Below are 21,660 nucleotides of genomic sequence, written 5' to 3'. Positions count from 1 at the left end.
CTCCATCGTCCCTTGCAATCTGAGGAGTGCACCAGACATCCCTTCCTGATGTTCCTGTGATTGTTTTTGCAGCTGCACCAAATGATTGAGGACCAAGTCCAGAGGCTCATCACCTGACTCGGACTCAGTAGATTCCTTGCTTACAGCAGTCCTCCGAGTGCTGGCGACCTTGGATGTCCCTCCTGCCTCCGTCTGCTGCGGAACAGATTAAGTGGCATGCTCACCAGATTGTGATCCTGAGGCTAATCTATATCTAGGTCCCACCAAGGTGTGTGTCACTGCGCTGGTGAAGCGTGTGGGTGAGCGCTGTGACGGGTCTACAATGGTGCTGCCCTCAGGGTCCTCATCCGAGGTCCTCTTGGCGTCGGGGTTAGGGTCAAGGTTGCCTGAGGGCGACGTGTCAGATGTGCCTAGGAGAGAAAGTGGAGATTATTAGTGCTTGGCAGCCATGTTGAACACTTGAACAGTGGGCTGGAGTAGTGTTGAGAGAGGGATCATGTGATGCAGGATGCTGTTAACAACATCGTAATGCATTTGAATTCTCAAGACAGAAAAGCAACACCCCAATTCATAAAATGAAAGGGGCCAGTGAAGTTCGCATAATGAAGCAGCACAGGTCTCTTGCACTCCCAACAAAGGGCTGTTACAAAACATGAAATGAATGTAAATTTGGGACACAGAAGCTGCTTTCCATTTTCCATTCTCTGTGCCCTGCCGTGGACTTACTCTATAATGCACAGGAGTGGAATTTCAGTTTCTTCACCTATCTAAATCAAGTGGTGTAATTAATGGTTTCATGGTTTCTTCTCAATAGCTATTGCTCCTATTTCCTCTAAAAATGTCCATGACTCCATGCCACTTATTTTGTATAGGAATCTGTTCCACTTACCACTATCCTGTGGAGGAAATAAGTTTTCTCCAATCTAACTTTGCTTGGAGCTTGTGAATTTTTAATTTGATACTGTATGTTCTAATCTTGCACTTGTTGCCCAAGTTAAATAAATTGCTAATTGCAGCCATACCTGTTACTTTCTCACATAACAAGCGACTGCATTTAAAAAGTGATTAATTGCCAATGAAGGATTGGAATGTCCTGAGGATGTGAAAGATGCAAAATAAATCCAAATACATTCTTTCTTTCGTTTGTTCATTCTTTCATTGTTTTAAGGCTGGCAGCATGTTCCCCTCTGCTTTCTTTTCTCAAACGAAAATAGATTTACATGCATGAACTTTTCTTCATAATTTTATCACCTTATGCCTCAAATCATCCTAAATTAAGCATCCTTTGATCCTTTTTAATCTTTATGTAAAGGTACAGTGATGATCACTGCATGGGTTCACTATTGACCTACACAATGTTAGCTTGACTTGTCGAATTTGTGTTGGATAATTGATTTTATTTCTTCCAGAGCTACTCCCGTGTCACACTTGTTTACTAATGGTTATTTCACACTGACCGGATTCTTTCAATGTATGATCAGTAATGAATCCCAAATGACCATGAAAATGATTCTGGTCTCTGGTTACGCACACCCCACCTACCATCTGCTCAACATGCTCTCCAGTTGAAAATAGCCAAATCAATCTCATTTCCTGCCTACATAGCTTTATGTCATCAAACTGAAATTTAGAATTAATATTCTAACTATATTATTGTATTTAATTAATTGATGTTAAAATTACTACTTTTAACACCTGAATGTAGAATGTACGTTTGCCTTTAACCTGCCTGTCTGTGTATCAGAGCCATATGAGTTAGTGAAACCTTGTCAAGTAGAAGGAACCTGACACAAAAAGGTGATTTTAACTTTAAGCACACAGCAAATGATACATGGTATGAGGAGTGCATCTTCCAGCCACCCATTGTTAACGCCATGAAGTCCAAGATATTATGAGACGCTAGCTTCATTTGCCAGCAGCTCGAGCTGCAGCTACCTCAATGCTTCTTGCTACTATGGGGAGATGGAAAATCACTGGCTCAGCAGAGCTGGTGAGTGGCGGAGTGAGTTATAGGAGGGAGGGGAATCTTTTACCCAATAAACCTTTCCTGCTAACTCTCTCTACCCCTCTCTTCCAAGCATTTATCCTTGATTGAGTATGGTTTCACTGGTGTGGGTCACACCCTCTAGCTGTGTGGCCATCCCTGTGTGGAACTTGACAATGACTGCTGCTATTAAGGTAATCATGAGAGGAAAGACACATTACAGGCAAGTCTGATCCTGTTATTCCTGAAATGCATGTGTTAACTATCAACACGGATAGTGTTCAGAAGCAAGAATCCTGACTGATTTTCCCCTCCCTGACCCAGGAACACTGAGGCCAATTGTAGCGCACCTGCTGCTACCTTGGCTTTTGAAGAAATCTTGAAATAAAATCTCTCAACAATTAATTTGTTAGCAGCTTTTGTTGCAATTGTAAAGATTTCAAACTAGAAATTCCAAGTACTTCTTCTATTTTCCACAACATAACTTTATTGCAAGATTAGGAGACCTGGAGGGAGAAAGTAAATGTCGTGATATTTCTCCAGGGTTTCTGTCAAAGTTATGGCAGGAGATTGGTAGAAGACCTGAGAAACTTCCAGCTGTTTATGTCAGCATATCTATTACCAGTGTACAAGTAAAACAATGTTAGCTGAAGCTGACCACTGCAACCAAAGAAGGTAAGGGTAATTGGTTTGTTCGTAATTCTATATAATGTCCTGAAGATAACCTTTCTTCATTTCATTAATCCCAGGGAGCGTTTGTGGGTATGTTGATTAGTTCTATTCTTAATATGCTTTTGGGAATTGGTTCTCAAATATACCCACCCGCTGCTGAATTTACAAGGAAGCTCCAGACATCAACAGCAGGCTGTCATCTATTTAATATCACCATACCAAGCTCCACAAATGTAACATCTTTACTCACAACCATGGAAACATCTCCAGCACCAGATGAAATGTAAGTCAGTTTGCTTATTAAAACCATGTACATTAATACCATAAGATGCAACATGGTTCTGCAGTTTGTAAAGACAACTAAACAGCAAGATCAATATTGTGAATAATAAATTGCAGCCTCAGGAGTGGGAACTCACTGAAAAATCACATCTGTGTTGTTTTCTTTTGGGAGTTCTTCCAGGAGACATATAAAATTCTTCGAGGCCCTAACAGGGTAAATGCTGAGAAACTGACTAAGGTGTCTAGAACTAGGGGTTATTAGCTTAGGATAAGGGGTTGGTCATTTAACTGAGATGAGGAGAAATATCTTCACCGTGGGGATGAAAATCTTTGGAATTCTTTATCTGAGAGGGCTCTTCCTGCTCACTCAATGAATTTCTTCAGGACTGAGAGTGATAGATTTTTAGCTGCTTACGGAATCGAGGAGGTGATACTTTTCAGATAATACTCACATTCAGCATGAGCTGGACAGCAGTCAAACTTAGGCTAATAAGTGACAAGTAACTTTGAGCCACACAAATTCCAAACAATGACCATCACGAACAAAAGAGAACCTAGCCATTTCCCCTAGACATTCAATGGTATTACCATCATTGAATCCCTCACCATCGGCATCCTTGGGGTTACCATTGACCAGAAACGTAACTGGACCAGCCATATAAATACTGCGGCTACAAGAGCAGGTCAGAGGCTGGAAATTCTGCAGCAAGGAGCTCTCCTTCTGACTCCTCAATGTGTGTCAACCATCGAAGCATAAGTTAGGAGTGTGCTGGGAGTACTCTCAACTTGCCTGGATGAATGAAGCTCCAAAAATACTCAAAAAGCTCAGCACCATCCAGGACAACACTTGATTGGACAGTGCTTGATTGGCACCCCATCCACCACCTTAAAGATTCACTCCCTCCACCACCGATGCACAGTAGCAGCAGCATGTACCATCCAGAAGATGCACTGCAGCAACTCATCAAGGCTCCTTCAACAGCACCTTCCAAACCTGAAACCCTTACCACCTAGAAGGACAAGGGCAGCAGACTCATAGGAACACCGCCATCTACAAGTTCCTCTCCAAGTCACACACCATCCTGACTTGGAACAATTTTGATGTTCCTTCACTGTCACTGGGTCAAAATCCTGGAACTCCCCACTAACAGCACTGTGGGTGTACCTACACCGCGACCTGCAGCGGTTCAAGAAGGCGGCACACCATCATCGGCCTAAGGCAATTACAGATGGATAGTAAATTCTTGTATTGTCAGTAATTCTCACATCCCATGAACAAATAAAGTCTCACTCAGTTCCCCAAATAATGGCTCTGACTTTATAGGGGAAGGGCTCATATGGCATACACATGCCTCAAAATTGGTGGCACACCTGCAAAATCCAGTAACTTGGAGGCCTGGCTGACCTTAACAGCAGGGCTTCATTAGCATAATTTTCACCGGAGTCCTGCCCGATTTGGCCACGTTAACTACCCTCATAGTGGGTGAGAGCACAGTTTGCAGCAGAAGACTGGGGACCACAGGATCGGTCCCTGCCATTCAGCTAAAGTCAAAAGTGGGGAAGATCACTGATGATTGCACAGTGTTCACTACCATTCATAATTCCTTAGATAATACTTGCATGCAGCATAAGCTGGACAGCATTCAGGCTTAGGCTGATAAGTGACAACTTTGAGCCACACAAATACTAAACGACGACCATCTCCAACAAGAGAGAATTTAAGCATTTCCCCTTGACATTCAACAATATTAGTACCCCACCATCAGCATCCTTGGGATTAGTATTGACCAGAAACTTAACTGGACCAGCCAAATAAATACTGTGGCTACCAGAGCAGGTCATTCAGCTAAGCAATAAGGTGGAGCGGAGAGATTGCAGTCGAATGCTATTAGGTGGGCAGGTGGAAGGGATAAGGGTGGCCCAAGCCTTACTTGTGAAGCCCAGAAAAATACCCTTCCCTCTCATATCCCAGAAAAACACCTTAAAAAATCTTAAACTTATTTGGATGGGCCTCTTCTGGTCCACAATCCATCTCCTGGCAGTTTAAGCCTGAAAGTAAAATCATCACTGTTCTTTTAGCTCAGGCATTGATGCAAAATAATACTTCAGGTCCTCATAATGTGTATGGGCCCAGATCTGCATATTTAAAGAGGCCCCTGACAGCTAGCAGTCGGTGTGCTGCTCGCATGCTTACAAGAGCTGTCAACACTGGGACACTGTGGGAAGCGAGCAGCATTGGAGTGGCTAAATCATTCCACTTACCTGCCCGTTCCCCAGCCTGGTTTTCACCAAGCAGGGAGGAGTAAATTCTTAGAACTTTGAATTTATAATAACTGAATAAACTGAATGTTCAATATAGAATGTCTATTATGAGTAACTTTTTAAAATCTACTTTAGGGTCAGCATATTGAAAAATATCTTCTCCTTGTCCTATGGATATTACACCCCAGTTGGTTGCCTGACTTCAATATTAATAGGTTTGCTAGTCAGTATGGTTACTGGTAAGTAAAGTAAAATGATAATATCATTTGAAGCTGGGGTCTTAGCTTTGTTGGTTGGTCTAAGTCTCAGTCAATGCATCTGTGGTACCACCTAATTATTCACTTCTTTCTTCTACTTTGTACATCACATTTACATAATCTTAATGCATGGCTCACAGTTTTGGCAGTACATTCTCTAAGAGGCAGGTAAGGAGCCATCTAATGCAGTGAGAGATTGTGAGATAGTTTATCCTGCAGACCTATAATAAGTGCAATTCAATCTGATGTGTTGCTTGGTTTGATTTAAATGAGGGTGCTACATTGGCATTGCTTTCCTGCCAGTTTAATGTGAATTTTAAAAAAAATATCAGTTGTCTAAAAAGTTAAAACATATATTATTTTTTAAAATTGTGGTAAATAGCCTTTATCACTTGCAATGCAAAATGGTACCTTTCTTCAAAACACAAATAAAATTACATGGCATGAAATACTTGGAGGTTTATATTTCTTCCTGCACAAATCAAGCAATTTTTATACTATGATAAAAGTTTTCAACTTCCTTTGTTGAATGATTACATTTTTGTGGCATGGTTCTATAAAATGTTATTAGAGCTGATAAACATCTTGGGAATAACATTTTATCCAAAAATTAGAAACTTCAAACTTGTCTTTGTTGCAGTTAGTTGAATATGGTACCATCATTAATAACCCTATTCTCTTTAACACAGGAGGAGCTAAAGATGTAGATCCAGCTCTCATTGCTCCTATATTTCATACCATTCATAAGTTCATCTTCAAAAAGGAACCAGCTGCGCCATTGCCTGAATCAGTAAGATTTCTCCTCTTCTTCTTCTTAGGCAGACCATCGGGATCGAGGATGACTTGCTTCCACTCTGGTTTTTGATGGGTTTTAAAATGGCTGATAAATCCAATGCACAATCTGCTGATTCTGCTACATGTGGGGCAGGTGGTGCTTGGAGGCTCAGGTAGATGAGTTTTTGGGAGGCTTGTGTGCTCTCCCGAAGCCTCGAATTCACCTCTGTGTATTCCTGATGAAGTCTCTCAATGTGTTCAGTGCCTTCCCAAATGAACCTTCTCCATTTGTCTTAGTCAAAAGCTAGGAAATCATATGAGTTGGTGAGTTGTTTGACCTCTTCAAGGATGCCTTTTGGACATCCCTAAAGTATTTCTGCTGACCTCCTGGGAGCCTCCTACTATGGCCAAGTTCTGAGTAGTTGCTTCAGGAGTCTGATGTCAGGCATACAAAAAACATGTCCTGTTCAGTGAATAATAGCGTCTCCATGCTGGGCATGTTGGCTTGGGAGAGGAAGCTGCTATTGGAGCACCTTTCTTGCCACTGGATTTGGAGGGTCTTGCAAAGCTGGTGGTACTTCTCCAGTGCTTTGAGGTGCCTGCTGTAGGCTGTCCAAGTCTCCGAAGCATAAAGGGGCGCAGGGATTCCCGATGCCCAGTGACCATGACCCTAGGTCTCTGGTTTGAGATCCTGGTCCTCAAATACTCTTTTCCTCAGTCAACTGAAGGTTGAGTTGGCACTTTGTAGGCTATGATGAATTTCATCGACTATGTCTGCCTTCGTTGGGAGGAGGCTTCCAAGATATGGAAAATGAGTAAGATGACTATATTTCATCGGAGCACCAATGGATCATTAGATTTGAATGTGATAGCTTGGCCATTTAAACATATCAACAGGATCAAAATGCCTAACTTTATAGCAGCCACTTATAAATGCATCATCTGTGGGCACCAATCCTGCCACAATTCAGCCAGCAAGAGTTCATTCTTTCAGTAAATGGCCAAACTATCATATTCAAATCTAATGATCCATTGGAGGTCCGTTGAAGTGGTCTTCCAGGCTGCTTATTTCCAGCTCTTCAATCAAGGAGGTGTCTTCTTGGCTAGAGGTGAGGACGTGGATGAAGCTGAGGGACTAGATGGCAGAGGGTGTCCGTCGCTTGGCAGAGCTCCAAGTGGCAGCAGAGTCAAAAGCATGAGAGAGACCACTTACAGTTGCGTTGAGAGAGGGATGATGTGGTGCAGGATCCTCACGTGGGTGTTCATCGCCGACCTCACCATTGCTGCAGGCACGGTCCACACCCTCACCAGTCAGCGCAATGACACGCTCCTCAAAGTGAGTGAGGGGCCTAATGTGGGTCCCAGTCTGGGACCTCTCCCTGCTGCTGTGAGCCAGCTTCTCCTGCATGAAAACAGATGTAGAGAGTGTGAGCAGGACACATGGCATTGCGTGGAATGTTTGTGTGGTGACCGGAGCCACGGATGGGATGAGGACGCGAGCTCCAGATGATATGAGCCTGATGGAGATGTGAGGGTGTGTGTGAGAGTTGGTGGTGTTGCCCCTTGAGGTGTGAGATCCCTGTGGATGTGTGATGGGTTTGTAAGTGTGTGAGTTGAGAGTGATGAGGTAGTTGACTTACCCTGGCGGAACGGCTGAGGGCGTTCATCCTCTTCCTACACTGGACAGCTGACCTGTGTGCTCTGGTAGCGCCGACTGCTGCTGCCACCTCCTCTCAAGCCAGATTGGTGACTCTGGTGGACCTCCTGTGGCCAAAGCAGGGGTAGAGGACATCACAGCGGCCTTCCACTGCACCCAGCAGGCACCCCAGAGAGGCGTCACTAAATTTGGGGGCTGCTGTCTTCTTTTCTTTCGGGGCCATCGGTCACCTAGAGCAATCCTGGTCTGTAGACATGAAGTAGGCTGCACTCTGGTGCTCCTTAAATATGGCACCCGGAGTAAGGAAGCGCTGTGGTCACGGTATTGCAGGCAAATCTGAGCCCACCCACAGCGATCAGGAGTGTTTCCCGTGAATGCATCATTAATGAGGCAGGACGTGCTGGGAATGAAACGATACTGCATGAAAACCCGCCATTGCAGTCGGCGGGTAAAACAACTTTCTTTTGTGCCTGCCACTGCACTCAATGCAAATCTGGGACAATTCCACCCTTTGTCTTTTTCCTGCTTAATTTTATTTGCTTATCTAAAGGTTAGTTATTCAGCACTCCAAACTTCCTTCTGTAAATGTGACAATTTTTCTGGTTCCCAGATTAAAATTATTGTAAATATAGGGAAAAGACTGAGTAATGCTCATTGTAACTCTCTTTCCAAAGGGCATAAAGCTATTAGAAACCACTCCTGAAAAATTCTTCAATACTGGTCACTATCCATCCAATTTGCAGGTAAGCATACAATTTGCTTGTGCTAGCTAAAAATTTCTGTAATTCTGTTTACAGTTGTAATCAGAAAAGAAATGGTTGTGAAAAATGTTTTCATGGATATCTAAAATTAATTTATGGTGTAATTCCATCATTGAGGAATCTCAGTGCAACTTCACCATGCAAAAAGGTTGCACCTCTGACCCTGGAGAACTTTTCAGGGTGAGGTTAGTCGCATTTTTGAGCAGGTTTCCTGGCATTTGCCAGGGAATCTCCTGGAGTGGGGCAGAGTTTGTAGGCAGCAGATCTTAGATGCCTGCCACAGTGTAGCATGGCCGTCAGCCTCTCTGCCTGCCAGAAAACATTCAATGTTGTTTTATGAAATGTCTTTTAATATGCATTATAGTAATCAACAGTGACTCTTTAAATTTTGATCGCACCTTCACTGCCCATAGGAATGCTGGACATGAGAAACAAGTAGACTAGCCTTGCCTTCAATGTTATAATGCAAACAGCGACCACATTTTTATCATTTGCATAGCATCATAATATATCCCCCACTTCCCCTCACTTCCAATCAGAAGTCCAAAACGAAGCAAGGAACTGGCAGTGGCTCTTGAATAATTTATACTCAAGCACTTAGTGTCTAGGAAATGCAAGTACACTGTTGATAGGTATCTGTAAATAAAGAAGAATGAGACGTTGATTATTAATTTGAAATATTCAGATGGTATGAATTGATTAATCAAGCTTGGGATACATCTCAAGTAGATTTCACATTTTCAAAATGGTTAATTTTAATCTCTGTGTAATTCATTGGTGAGGTTACATTTGGAATGCTATGTGCAGTTTAAATATATTTCACCAATATTTTGAAGATAGTTTACAAATAATACAGGTGATTCTTGTGCCTTCAAATGTTGACATACTAAGGCAAATATATTTCAATGAAGTTCCTTTATTGACTATGTTAATGGAGCCACTACCCTTTTTGAAATAAGTGGTTAAATTCCCCTGTTAAAACAGCAAAGACAGAAAATTCATAAGAATTATTTAATATTTAAAGAGCTGATGCTTTAAGTATTGGGCTGAAGAAAGTTTTGAGGATAGGTTGACATAACTGAAGTGGATCTGATTGAAGAAAAGAAAATTGTGAGACAATATGGTCTGACCTTCAAAAGGCTGAGAGCTCTATGGACAGTTTATATTATTCACTTGTGATCACAAGACTAGAGAGTTCTAGTGCTACACCAGCAAGTGTCAAGCAACACTGTAGATTACAATGAATTGAATCTCCATAGAGTGTTAAAGATGTAGAATTGTCTTGTCAAGAGCAATGTTTTTCTCTGTTCATTAAATCCTTTCAAAAGCTGGACAAGTATTTGGTTATGAAATAAATTGACGGTTACCAGAATAGAGATTACATAGGATTTACAGCACAGAAGCAGGCCATTTGACCCAACCAGTCCGTGCCGACATTTATGCTCCACTCGAGCCTCCTCCCATCTTTCCTCATCTAAATCCATCATTGTAACATTCTATTCCCTTCTCCCTGATATACTTGCCTAGCTTCCCCTTAAAGGCGTCAAAACTATTCGCTTCAACCACTCCCTGTAGTACCGAGCTCCACATTCTCATCATTCTTTGGGTAAAGAAGTGTCTTCTCAATTCCCTATTGGGATTTTTCAGTTACCATCTTATATTGATAGCACCTAGTTATGCTCTTTCCCACAAGTGGAAACGTCCTTTCTTTATCCGTGGGTAGACCTATCTACAACCCCTTTCATTTCCTTGACAATTCTGGCCATCACTCGTTGAAAGTCTAGGTCAGACTTTAAAAGCTCAACATCTGATAAGCTGTTGGTGCAAATCCACACAATATAACTCCCATCTGGAAATGGAATAAAACTATTTCCTAACAGGAGTGATCTTCAATCATACTACTTCAGTCCATATTTATATAACAAACATACAGGTCAAGAAATTATTGCACAGTATTACAGTACAAAGGAAGAATACTCCTTTATATCATTAATTTGGTAGTTGTTTTAAAGGATAACAAATGGTAAAGTCTTATTTAAAATAGCAAATGAATGTTGTTTTCATATGTGAAGTGTTTGTATGCTGATATCGTAAATTATAATTTCTAACCCATAGTGACTTCCACTGAGAATGAAGTATTAATCACTTTAATACTACCAAACTAAATCCAAGGCTGAAATCTGAGTGTGAATATTGTGGCATTAGTATTACATTTCTATTTTATTCACTTTAAGTTGATCTTGTTTTCCTGTTTGTAAAAGAAAATGAAATCTGTGATGAGCTTAACCTGCCACAGTATTTCATTAATGTTTAATATTATTTCATATTGCTCATATGAAAAACCTATTAATGCATTGTTTAGAGGAATTACATTTTTAACAATGTTCATTTATCTTGATTTATACAGAATGAAAATCTTCTTACTCCAGCTCCTGGTAACTGAATACATATTGAAACAAAATCTGGAACTGGTAATGGTGGTTAAAGATTGCAGTTACATAAAATCAATTAAGGACCAAGATGTCGAATTTGCTTAGAAAGACTTCTTGTCAGAATAATGATAGTTATCTATAAATTGAATTAAAAATTGAGTGTGAAACTCTCATTAAATTTGTAGAAAATGAATGGTGATTTTAGACTCACAATGATGTAATACTTACTTTGTATTGGTCAATAACTCACTCAAAATACTACTGCAATGTTCTGCACAGAAGACCAAAATATCTTTTTGTAACAATTTCTGAGTTTTTTCAGCATGTCAGACTCTCATTCCTGAATTGCAAACAATGATTATAATTTTGCATTGTCCATGTTAGACATAAATAAACATACTAGACATAAACTGAAACAAATGATTTTTCATATAGGAGTATGATATCGTGGAGCTACAAACAAAATAATGAGAATACAAGAGCAACAAGGGTTTAATTTCAACAGATGTAGATTATACATCCTTTTCATTTTTTGTTGTACCAGTATGACTAAAAATCAATTTTCTCTTATACGATTTATGTCTGCCATGTAATATAACCTGCACTAACTCTGTGTTTGAAAACAACCAACTTCAAATTACCTCAACTTGCAATAATGACATAACAGTGAAATAATAACAAGGAGGCCAGCGTCACTTAGTGTCCTTACTGATAATGAGAGCTGAAATATATCTGAAATATATCATCACATGAAAGCAATAGGTAAGGCTATAGGCATGTCCTGTAGGACATAGGCTCCTAAATAACCTCACTTTTGCCACTTGGGTTCTTCTTTCGCAGTCCTCAAAATGGTTAGCTGGAATTGGCAAAATCAATATTAAAGTGGTTAAAACAGGAATGACTTAAAAACAGGAACCTAATGAAGGAATGAGAGCATAAGGAACACTGGAGTCTGGCATTGTATTTTGATGCAATCTGAACCTTTTAGTGAGTTTGACGCTTTACAAGAACTTACAGGTATCCACAAATTAGTATGTAATTAAGTTGATCGAAAAGGTTTCAAGAGATTTACGCAAGGTAATTTCTGGCACATTATGTAATTAACAAGGGTTTGATTGAAATAAACTCTTATTGATTCCTATGATTGTTGCAATCAAAGAGAGTGTAACAATACATTACATTCAAGACAGATTTTAACCTTTACTGAACAAGGTGAGATTTAAGATGATGAAATAAAAATTCTACGGAATTTGTACAGTAAATGCCAAAATTGATGCATTGAAGTTTTAAAAAATACAGATGTAGCAAGCCTACAATTATAATAGTCATAAGATTAATGTCCCTTGACAGGTAATAATTTCAGACGCGCTTACTTCACAGGCTGAAACTAGTGAATATTTCTGTTCCTTACAAATACAGAACCAATGTGGTAAAAAAATAGATTTTAATTGTTCTCACCAAATGTAATTTGCATCACAGCACAAGCTGTAAAAACAACTTATGACCCTCACAAATAATGTAAGATTGGCTGCCAATTGAGACACAAATTATGGCACTTATCGTATATTGTTAATCACCAAATTGACTCTGTTTTGAGCGTGATGTCTTTCTATTTCTCTAATTTAATGCACCTGGGCTACTGTATGTTAATCTTTATTCCTGGTTGTCCATGGCTCATTAGTGAAAAATTGGAAATAGACTTCTCCAAGTGCTAAGAGAGAGGAGATGAGAAGAGAGCAAAGAGTTGGATAAACATTTTAGTACAAGGCGCAGCTGTTCCATCTATCAACTAGTATGAGTATGATAAATGACAACTTTAAACTTAAAGGTGGCCTCCCACTGGGAAATTGAAATGTCTATCCCAATTTGAATATTTCATTTTCAGTCTGGTACCAACTTGTGTTTTGGCTTAAACAAATGTTTGAATTTGCTGTTAAATGTTTGGTCATTTATGTGACTTTGTACAAAATAAATAAATGTAATCTTGCAAATGAATAATACTGCAAGCATAAAAGCAAAATGCTGTGGATGCTGGAATTCTGAACTAAAAACAGAAAATGCTGGAAAAACTCAGCAGGTCTGACAGCATCTGTGGAGAGAGAAACAGAGTTAACGTTTCAAGTCCGTGTGACTTCTTCAGTGCTAAAGAGAAATAGAAAGTGATGAAATTTATACTGTTTAAGGGGAGTGGAGCAGGTAAAGCAGGATAGAAGATTAGCGATAGGTGGGGGCTAAGAAGAGATTGACAAAGATGTCATGGACACAAGATAAAGGGAGCGTTAATGGTAGTGGTTAGGGCTGAAGAAGGAGCTGATGGTGGCGTAAAGGTAAGAAAACAGAATGTGTGAACAGCAGAACAAGGGTCAGCACTCTGTGAAAGAACAACATAAAACAAGTGACAGACGGACTCGAAACATAACTACATTTCTCTCTCCACAGATGCTGTCAGACCTGCTGAGTTTTTCCAGCATTTTCTGTTTTTAATATTGTAAGCATGCCTGTGTCTTATTACTTTTTAGATGAAAAATGATTTGTGCATGCAATTTAGAAAAAGAGTAATTGGGAGGAATTTTCCCTTCCTACATCTGTCCAGAATTGAGTCAGGAATGGATAAAGTGAGGCCTGTCGGGCCAGAATTTCAATCTTCCCCCTCCATTTGCAACCCATGCCATCCTCCCCTAGTCAGGAAACCTGTTAGGCCGTGACCCCACATGCACATCCTGTGACATTGGGGTCACTATTATAAAGGCCGAGGAGAAATTTGAAATTCATCCTTATGATTCTTTTGTCATGGTGGCAGGGATTTGGAAGCCTCTGGGAATGGCACCTGGTAAGTCAGTGCATGAACCTTGGGAGAAGCCTGCTGAGGATTTGGGAACCTTTTGACAGGTAACTTTAAAAGTTCTGGCCCAGGCTTGTCCAACATACAGCCCGCGGGCCACAATCTGGCCCACCCGCAGAGCCAGTGTTCAAAATACCAGTGGGTGCAAGTGAAATATTCAGCAAGGAGCTGCTCTTCCAATCACAGGCCTTTTCTCTCCCACATTTGCTGCTGATAGGCTCACTAGGCCCGGCACTGCTGGGACTGATGGAGCTTCTGGCCAGTCAGATTGGCTGCCAGCACCAGGGGACAGTACTTCCTCCACAATGAGGAGCAGAAGTCCCACTCGACCCTTGCTAGTCTGCCCCACAGCGCTTTATGGCTGCGGGGCAGGTTGGCGAGGAGCATGTCGGCTCCATGCCGATGTGGTTTCCGGGGTGGGGCATGCCATTCCGAGCCCCCCCACCTGCCCGTATTATTCAGCCGCATGTGTGTCTGTGTGTGTCTGTGTGTGTGTGTGTGTGTGTCTGTGTGTGTGTGTGTCTGTGTGTGTGTCTGTGTGTGTGTGTGTGTCTGTGTGTGTGTGTGTCTGTGTGTGTGTGTGTGTGTGTGTCTGTGTGTGTGTGTGTGTGTGTGTGTGTGCCTGTGTGTGTGTGTGTGTGTGTGTGTGTGTGTGTGTGTGTGTGTGTCTGTGTGTGTGTGTGTGTGTGTGTGTCTGTGTGTGTGTGTGTGTGTCTGTGTGTGTGTGTGTGTGTGTGTGTCTGTGTGTGTGTGTGTGTGTGTGCCTGTGTGTGTGTGTGCCTGTGTGTGTGTGTGTGTGTGTGTGTGTGTCTGTGTGTGTGTGTCTGTGTGTGTGTGTGTGTGTGTGTGTCTGTGTGTGTGTGTGTGTGTCTGTGTGTGTGTGTGCCTGTGTGTGAGATCTGGCTCACTCTAAGTCTCAGGGTTCTCCCTTACCCTCACACCAACAGTTACACCTGTTCCCAAAGTGGGTGAGGGTGAGTGAGCACGCTGAGACTTGGGCCGGGATTTTCTTTGCCCATTGGCATTAGGCATGTTTGGTGGTGTAAGCGGACAATAGGGTGAGAAGGCCAAAAATTGGTTTCACGATGTCATGAAACCAGTTTGCGATCATCCGCTCAGCCCATTGAGGGCGCGCCATGTTCCCTGCCATCAGACATCGGGAACCCCATTGTAATACATCAGCATATTATTAAAAGGCCAGCCCGTTGGACTCATTCCACCCTCCCACCAACCCCCACCACTGGATCGTCCGTCCACGTAAGTGGGAAAACACACCCATGTGTTTCACAACACCATATAAAAGGCATGCCCTTGGCGGGCTGCACTTTGCTCAGGACTTCAAGGTTTGTTTGCCTACCTTGCTTCAGTCAGCACTCACGGTAACCAGCACCAGGCTTCACAGACAGCACCACATCGCTTTTAGTGGGGGCTCATGGGCAGGTCTGTACCTATTAGATCAGCCATATGTGAGTGGCTTTTCAATGGCTGCAGGGCTGGGACTTGCATGGAGAAGGGGGAGAAATGGCCTTAGGCAAGGGAAGAGGCTGCAAGACGAGGACTGTACTGGGGAAGGAGGGTAACCCGGGGTGTGTGTGGGGGCACACATTGATCTGTGCAAGTAGCCTCAAGATGGTGAGTGTTGAGGAGGCAGTATCCAGAGGACATGAGGCTAAATGAGGGTATGTGTGAGATAATGGGTGGTGATGTCCCTTGAGCTGGCAGTGAGTGAGATGCCAGTGCATGTCTGATTGGTTTGAGTGTGTGAGTTTAGAGTGATGAGATGGTTGCCTTACCCTGGCTGCACGGATGAGATCATTCATCCTCTATCTGTATTGAAGGCCAACCTTTTCTGCGCAGCATTGGCACTGATCATCACTGCCATTGCCTACCAAGCTGGAATAGTAATGCAACTGCCCATCCTGCAGCCAGAGCGGAGGTAGAGGACATCACAGCGGGCCTCCATGGCATCCAAAAGGCGCTTGGGGGCTGCAGTCTTCTTGCCTTTCGGGGCTCTGTCTTGTTTGCAGCAGTCCTGGGTTGGATGCACTGAGTGCTGCTGTACTTTAAATGTGGCGCCCGACATGATGAAGCGGCGAGGTGACAGCATGGCCGGAAAATTGGAGCCCACCTGCCATGGAAACAGCGTGTATCCTGGGAATGCATAATTAATGTGGTGAGTTTGGGACAATACGGCGTGAAAAGCTGCTATTGTGGCCAATGGGTAAAGTGTCATTTTTCCCGCCCACAACCGCACTTGGTGCAAATCTGGGACAATTCCACCCTTAGTGTGAGTTAGACACACACCCTCTCACCCTCAAATGGTCATCTTTATTCATTACAATTATCAGTTTATTGCTTTGACATTTTTTTTTGCTCAGCTAGTAGTTTCTTCATATCTCAACTGTTTTTTTCAAATTCATGTTTAATGTTGTGCCAAACCTTATCTTTCTGAAATTTACTCATCAGCCCCTTGAGTAAGAAAAAATTTGAGATGTAGACTCTCAAGTGAAAAGGTTGGACAAGATTGGTCTAGCCAATGCCCGCTCATATTCCCTTCATGCCCCCTCATATCCCAAATGCTCCACCCATGCCGCCCTCAAATTCCCTCCATACCCCCAACTCCCCCACCCCCATACCTCTTCCCTACACCGTCCATTACCCCCATACCCCTTCCATGCATCCTTGATACCCAGTGTTCCAATAATCACCATGTACAGAATCAATGAGCTATTTGGCAAGTCTTTGAAATGCTCAAGAAGCTAAAACAATAAGCAAAGAGAACTCTTTTTGAAAAAATTACTCATTTTACAATCTCTTGAAGGTATCAATCAATCACAGCCTTTCATAGTATCAACTTAAATTAAAGCTTTAATCCTCTTATCACCTCTTCATCTTATCCAAATAAACAAGCAGACAAAGAAACATGACATCAAAGAAAGAATGGTGTATTACACCTCATAAAGTTGTCAATAAAACAAAGCTAGCACCCCCTTTCAAAACATGTAAACAGACCCCTGCTGAGCTGAACCCATTATCCATTCTTGGAGCTGAGTCAAGCATTCATAATGAGACCATCTGGTAAAGCAGATGTCTGGTCATCTGTTCAAACTGCTTCTGTTGATGCAGTTCTCAGATGGCCTCATTATGTGCTTGGCTAAGCTCCAAAAATGGCCAATGGACTTGGCTTAGCAAGAGTCTATTTACACATCTGGGGCAGAATTTTATGCTGATCGGGCGGACATGGGTCCGACCCAAGCGGATGCGAAATTGCACGATATTTCGGTCGGCAGGCACGCCAATGATTAAGAGGCCAATTGAGGTTATTAAAGAGGAAATTGTCTCCAATTTTTCGTGGTCCGTCCAACCTTACAGTTGGCAGACGGGCGAATCAGCCAGGCGGACTTTGTATTTTTCATGAAACCTTACCCAAGGGCGGGATGAAGTTTCCATTATTAAATGAAAGAAAAAGAAAAATCTATGGACAGCATTTTTATCATGTATATTTTCAGGTGACTGATTGTGATGCTTGGACATTTTTTTCCTGATTTTAAAAACTTTATTTAATGCTTTTCAGGTCTTCAGCTCCCTGAGGCAGCAGCTCTCTGCCTTCAGGGGGCTTTCTGTCAGTGTTTGCTCGCGCCCACACTGACGCCAGCGCCTGCGCTCCTCCCACCCCTACCCCGGCAGTGAGCTTCTCAGCGCGCACTTCATTCTGGCTGGCCGTTAGTCGATCGTGGTCGGCGATCGGTTCCCCGGCTGATCCCAGGCCCACCGATTGTGCCCGCCTGCCAACCTAAAAGTTCTGTGCCTCGAATACTGTGCACAGTTTAATCTCTCCATTTAAAAAAAGATATAATTGGATTAGAAGCAGTTCAGAGAAGGTTCACTCGGTTCATTCCTGGGAGGAAGGGCTTATTCCTATGAAGAAAGGTTGGGCCTACACCCATTGGAACTTAGAAGAATGAGAGGTGATCTTATTGAATCATATAAGATCCTCAGAGGACTTGATAGGTGGATACCGAGAGGATGTTTCCACTTGTGGGGGAGGTTAGAACTTTTTATTGAATTATTCTTTCATGGGATGTGGGCGTCATTGGCTCAGCCAGCATTTATTGCCCATCCCCAACCTTGTTCAGAGGGCATTTAAGAGTCAACCACATTGCTGTGGGTCTGGAGTCACATGTAGGCCAGACCAGGTAAGGAAGGCAGATTTCCTCCCTACTGGGCATTAATGAACCAGATGGGTTTTTATGACAATCAGCAATGGTTTCACGGTCATCATTAGACTTTTTTAAAATTCCAGATATTTTATTGAACCCAGGTGCCCTGCATATTACCCCTGGCTTTCTGGTCTAGTGACAATACCACTATGCCAAAAGCACAGCTTAAAAATAAAAGGTCCCTCTTTTAAGATAGAGGTGAAGAGAATTGTTTTCTCTCAGCAGGTCACTAGTATGTGGACTTCTCTTCCCAGGCAGCACTGGAGGCTGGGTCATTGAACTCATTCACGGCAAAGTTCGTAGATTTTTGATTTAAAAAGGGAGCCAAGGGTTATGGGGAGCAGGCAGGGTTTTGTTTGGCAGCTACGTGAGGTTTTAATAAGTTATTATTTCTTTGATGTGGTTTCCAAGTTCTTTCTTGTTTATTTGGACAACATTAAGAGGTGTTTTGCTTGTTAAATATACCTCCACAGTTGTTCAGTACCAGCAACAAGTTTCATGCTAAATAGGTAAAACAAAATATTTTTAAAATATTTGTGCTAAATTGTATGACTAATTTTTATACAGAAAAAGTATTAATTGGGAAGAAGTTTTCCTGTGGTGAGTGGGCTGGGCAGGGAGCAGGCGGGGCGGGCGCAGAGCTGGTTGCCACCCGCGATGGGCTGCGCGTCGCCATTTTACGCTTAATAGGCTGTTGGCAGTTCGGTGGGCACCTTATTTTCTCGAGGTGTCTAGTGAGACCGTGTGCCCACCAAACGAAATATCGGAATGACCCGCGATGACATCGAGACGCACACCCGACATCGTCGCGCGTCATCTTACACAACGGCATGTCAGGCCCGCCCGCACACGCCAACAGCAATATCCTGCCCATTGTGTTTTTAATGGACCCCCCAGGATATTTATAACACAGGAGAGAGGCTTCAGAATTAAAGAGTTTGAGAATCTCTGCTGCACAACTCATAAAGGAGTATAAAACATTCAGGTGATATAACATTAATTTGTTGCATCTTTTAATGGCTTCTGTAATTTTTCCTCACATCCATGATCCCCTCCATAGTCAAAATAATTAGCTATCAGACATCTTCATAAATATTCTTAATTCTGATCCTTCGTTGCCCTACCAAGATGACCTAGAAAATCTGGCTAATGTCTATGGTTTAGCAGACACAGTTGAACTATATATTTTGCAACCGCTATTCCGGACTCCAACATCTCTCAATGCGGATAACCAATTTCGCTGGTGTTCGTCTTTTTCCATAGATTTCTGACCGCACCAAGTCAGTTTTTTTCTATTTGAAGTCCCTTTGTTTCCTACAGAACTAATTTTTCCTCCAACAATAAAGTGAGCTTAATCTTTCTTGCATTGAACGTGGTATAACTGCAAAAAAAGTCACTAGACACCTCGAGAAAATAAGCACCAAGGCTACCTCTAAATTGCACATTTTCAATAATAATAATAATAACTAATATTTTTTTAAAACCGCACCTGGAATACTGTGCACAGTTTAGGTCCCCTTATTTGAGGAAAGATGTAATTGCATTGGAGGCGGTTCAGAGGAGGTTCACTAGATTGATTCCAGAGATGCGGGGCTTGTCTTATGAGGAGAGATTGAGCAGTTTAGGCCTATACTCGCTAGAGTTTAGAAGGATGAAAGGAGATCTAATTGAAGTATATAAGATGCTAAAGGGGATAGACAAAGTAGACGTGGAGCAGATGTTTCCCCTTGTGGGGCATTCTAGAACGAGAGGCCCTAGTTTTAGGCTAAGGGGTGGTAGATTTAAATCAGAGATGAGGAGGAATTATTTTTCTCAAAGGGTCATGAATCTGTGGAATTCACTACCTCAGAGTGCAGTGGATGCCGGGGCGCTGAATAAATTTAAGGAGGAGATAACAGATTTTTAATTAGTAACGGGTTGAAAGGTTATGGGGAGAGGGCGGGAAATTGGAGTTGAGGCTGAAATGAGATCAGCCGTGATTGTATTGAATGGCGGGGCAGGCTCGAGGGGCTGAATTGCCCACTCTTGTTCCTAGTTCTTATGTTATGTTATGCTTCAGTACCTCACTTTGTACAGACATTTAGATATACTCTACAGATCACTTGTAATTGTATCAATCTATGTGCTATATTTCAGGTAACTTCTGATGTTCCTAGTTGATGGTTATTGCAAATCATTTTTCCAAACCAAATTAATTTTAGTAGTTGAGTTAATCTCATGACGAGCCTTGAGAAAGCAAACTGTCAATAGGGCTTTCATACCTTGATCATGTGGAGTACTTCTGCACTGGTAAGTCACATTGCAGCTTTGAATGTTTGATTATTTCCTATAATCAAATCTTATACCTGACTTACCCCCTGCTATTCTAGGACATTAACCTTTGACACTTCCCTACCTGCTTCATTGTTCTAAATTTGACTACTGCTTCAACTTCTTTAGGTGTGATGTTAGTCTGCTTGTGATCACCTTCCAGCTTCTCCTTCTCCAGTACTCCATAATTACCTTAAATTTAACCAACAGATCCCTATACATACTAGGCCAAGTCCCTTCATTTTTTTCTTCTTGCACAATTTAGTTCTACTTTTCCCACCTTCGTCTTTGGTTACCTTGGTTGCCATATGTTCCTTGGCAATTGAAAAAAGACTTGCATTTCTATAACACCTTTAACAAGCCCAGGATGTCTCAAAGAATGAAAAACACCAATGAGGTACATTTGAAATGTAGTCATTGTTGTAATGTAGTAATGCGACAGCCTGTTTATGCACAGCAATCTCCCACTAGAAGCAGTGTGATAATGATAACATAATCTTTTACTATGCTGAGTACACAATGACTTTTCTCTGATATAGCACCAAGGGATATTTTAGTCCACCTGAGACTGGAGACAGGGTCTCAGTTTAACATCTCATCCAAAAGGCAGCACCAGCAGTGCAGCACTCCCTCAGCACTGAAGTGTCAGCCTGGATTTTTGTGCTGCAGTCTTGACATGGGATTTGAACCCAGGCCCTTCTTACTTTTCAATACAATTGCAATATACAACTGAAAAAAATAATTTGGGGAACAACTATCATTCAGATAGCCTATCCTTTCCCATAGGGGAACAGCAGATGGTTTTAACATTTGAATCAGGTTTCGTTGTGGAATGGGGAGAGTACCTGTAAATGCAAAGTCACCATTTGTGATAACAGTGGGTGGAAGAATTTACACACAGTGATCTACCAGCTCGCCTGAAACCAGGAGATCCAAAGCAGAACACGATGAAATCAAGGAGGCTGAGTGAGCCACAGACGTCTGAATCCTTCCATTTAACACATTAAGAATTTTGAGAAAATGTGGGTCTGTGCACTTTCCTTTAAACTCATATTAGCAGGAGCAATCTTTTGCAGCTGAAATGAATGGTATTTTATCATCAGACTTATATTACAGTTGTAGTTAGAAAAGAATAATAAGTAAGATCAGTTATTGATATGATCGACTGTAAGTGAAGAATACTGCCACTGTTAAGATTAATATGCCA

At 42.0% G+C, this 21,660-nt stretch overlaps 1 protein-coding gene across 1 annotated transcript in view; it reads left to right on the top strand.

The window, feature by feature from the left end:
* LOC144667614 (sodium-coupled monocarboxylate transporter 1-like) overlaps positions 1–13,063 on the top strand; it is a 64,313-nt gene extending 51,250 nt beyond the window's left edge. Inside the window, exons 16-20 of the mRNA XM_078529079.1 lie at positions 2,734–2,939; positions 5,336–5,439; positions 6,147–6,247; positions 8,563–8,631; positions 11,057–13,063. Of these exons, the coding sequence (XP_078385205.1) occupies positions 2,734–2,939; positions 5,336–5,439; positions 6,147–6,247; positions 8,563–8,631; positions 11,057–11,092 (516 nt within the window). The 3' untranslated portion in view covers positions 11,093–13,063. The remainder of the gene's footprint in view (positions 1–2,733; positions 2,940–5,335; positions 5,440–6,146; positions 6,248–8,562; positions 8,632–11,056) is intronic.
* Positions 13,064–21,660: the final 8,597 nt, after the last annotated feature.

This window comes from Cetorhinus maximus, chromosome 24 (genome assembly GCF_964194155.1).
Source record: "Cetorhinus maximus chromosome 24, sCetMax3.hap1.1, whole genome shotgun sequence".
NCBI lineage: Eukaryota > Metazoa > Chordata > Chondrichthyes > Lamniformes > Cetorhinidae > Cetorhinus > Cetorhinus maximus.
Note: the sequence above shows the minus strand (reverse complement) of the source record. Positions and strands in the feature narration are given on the sequence as shown.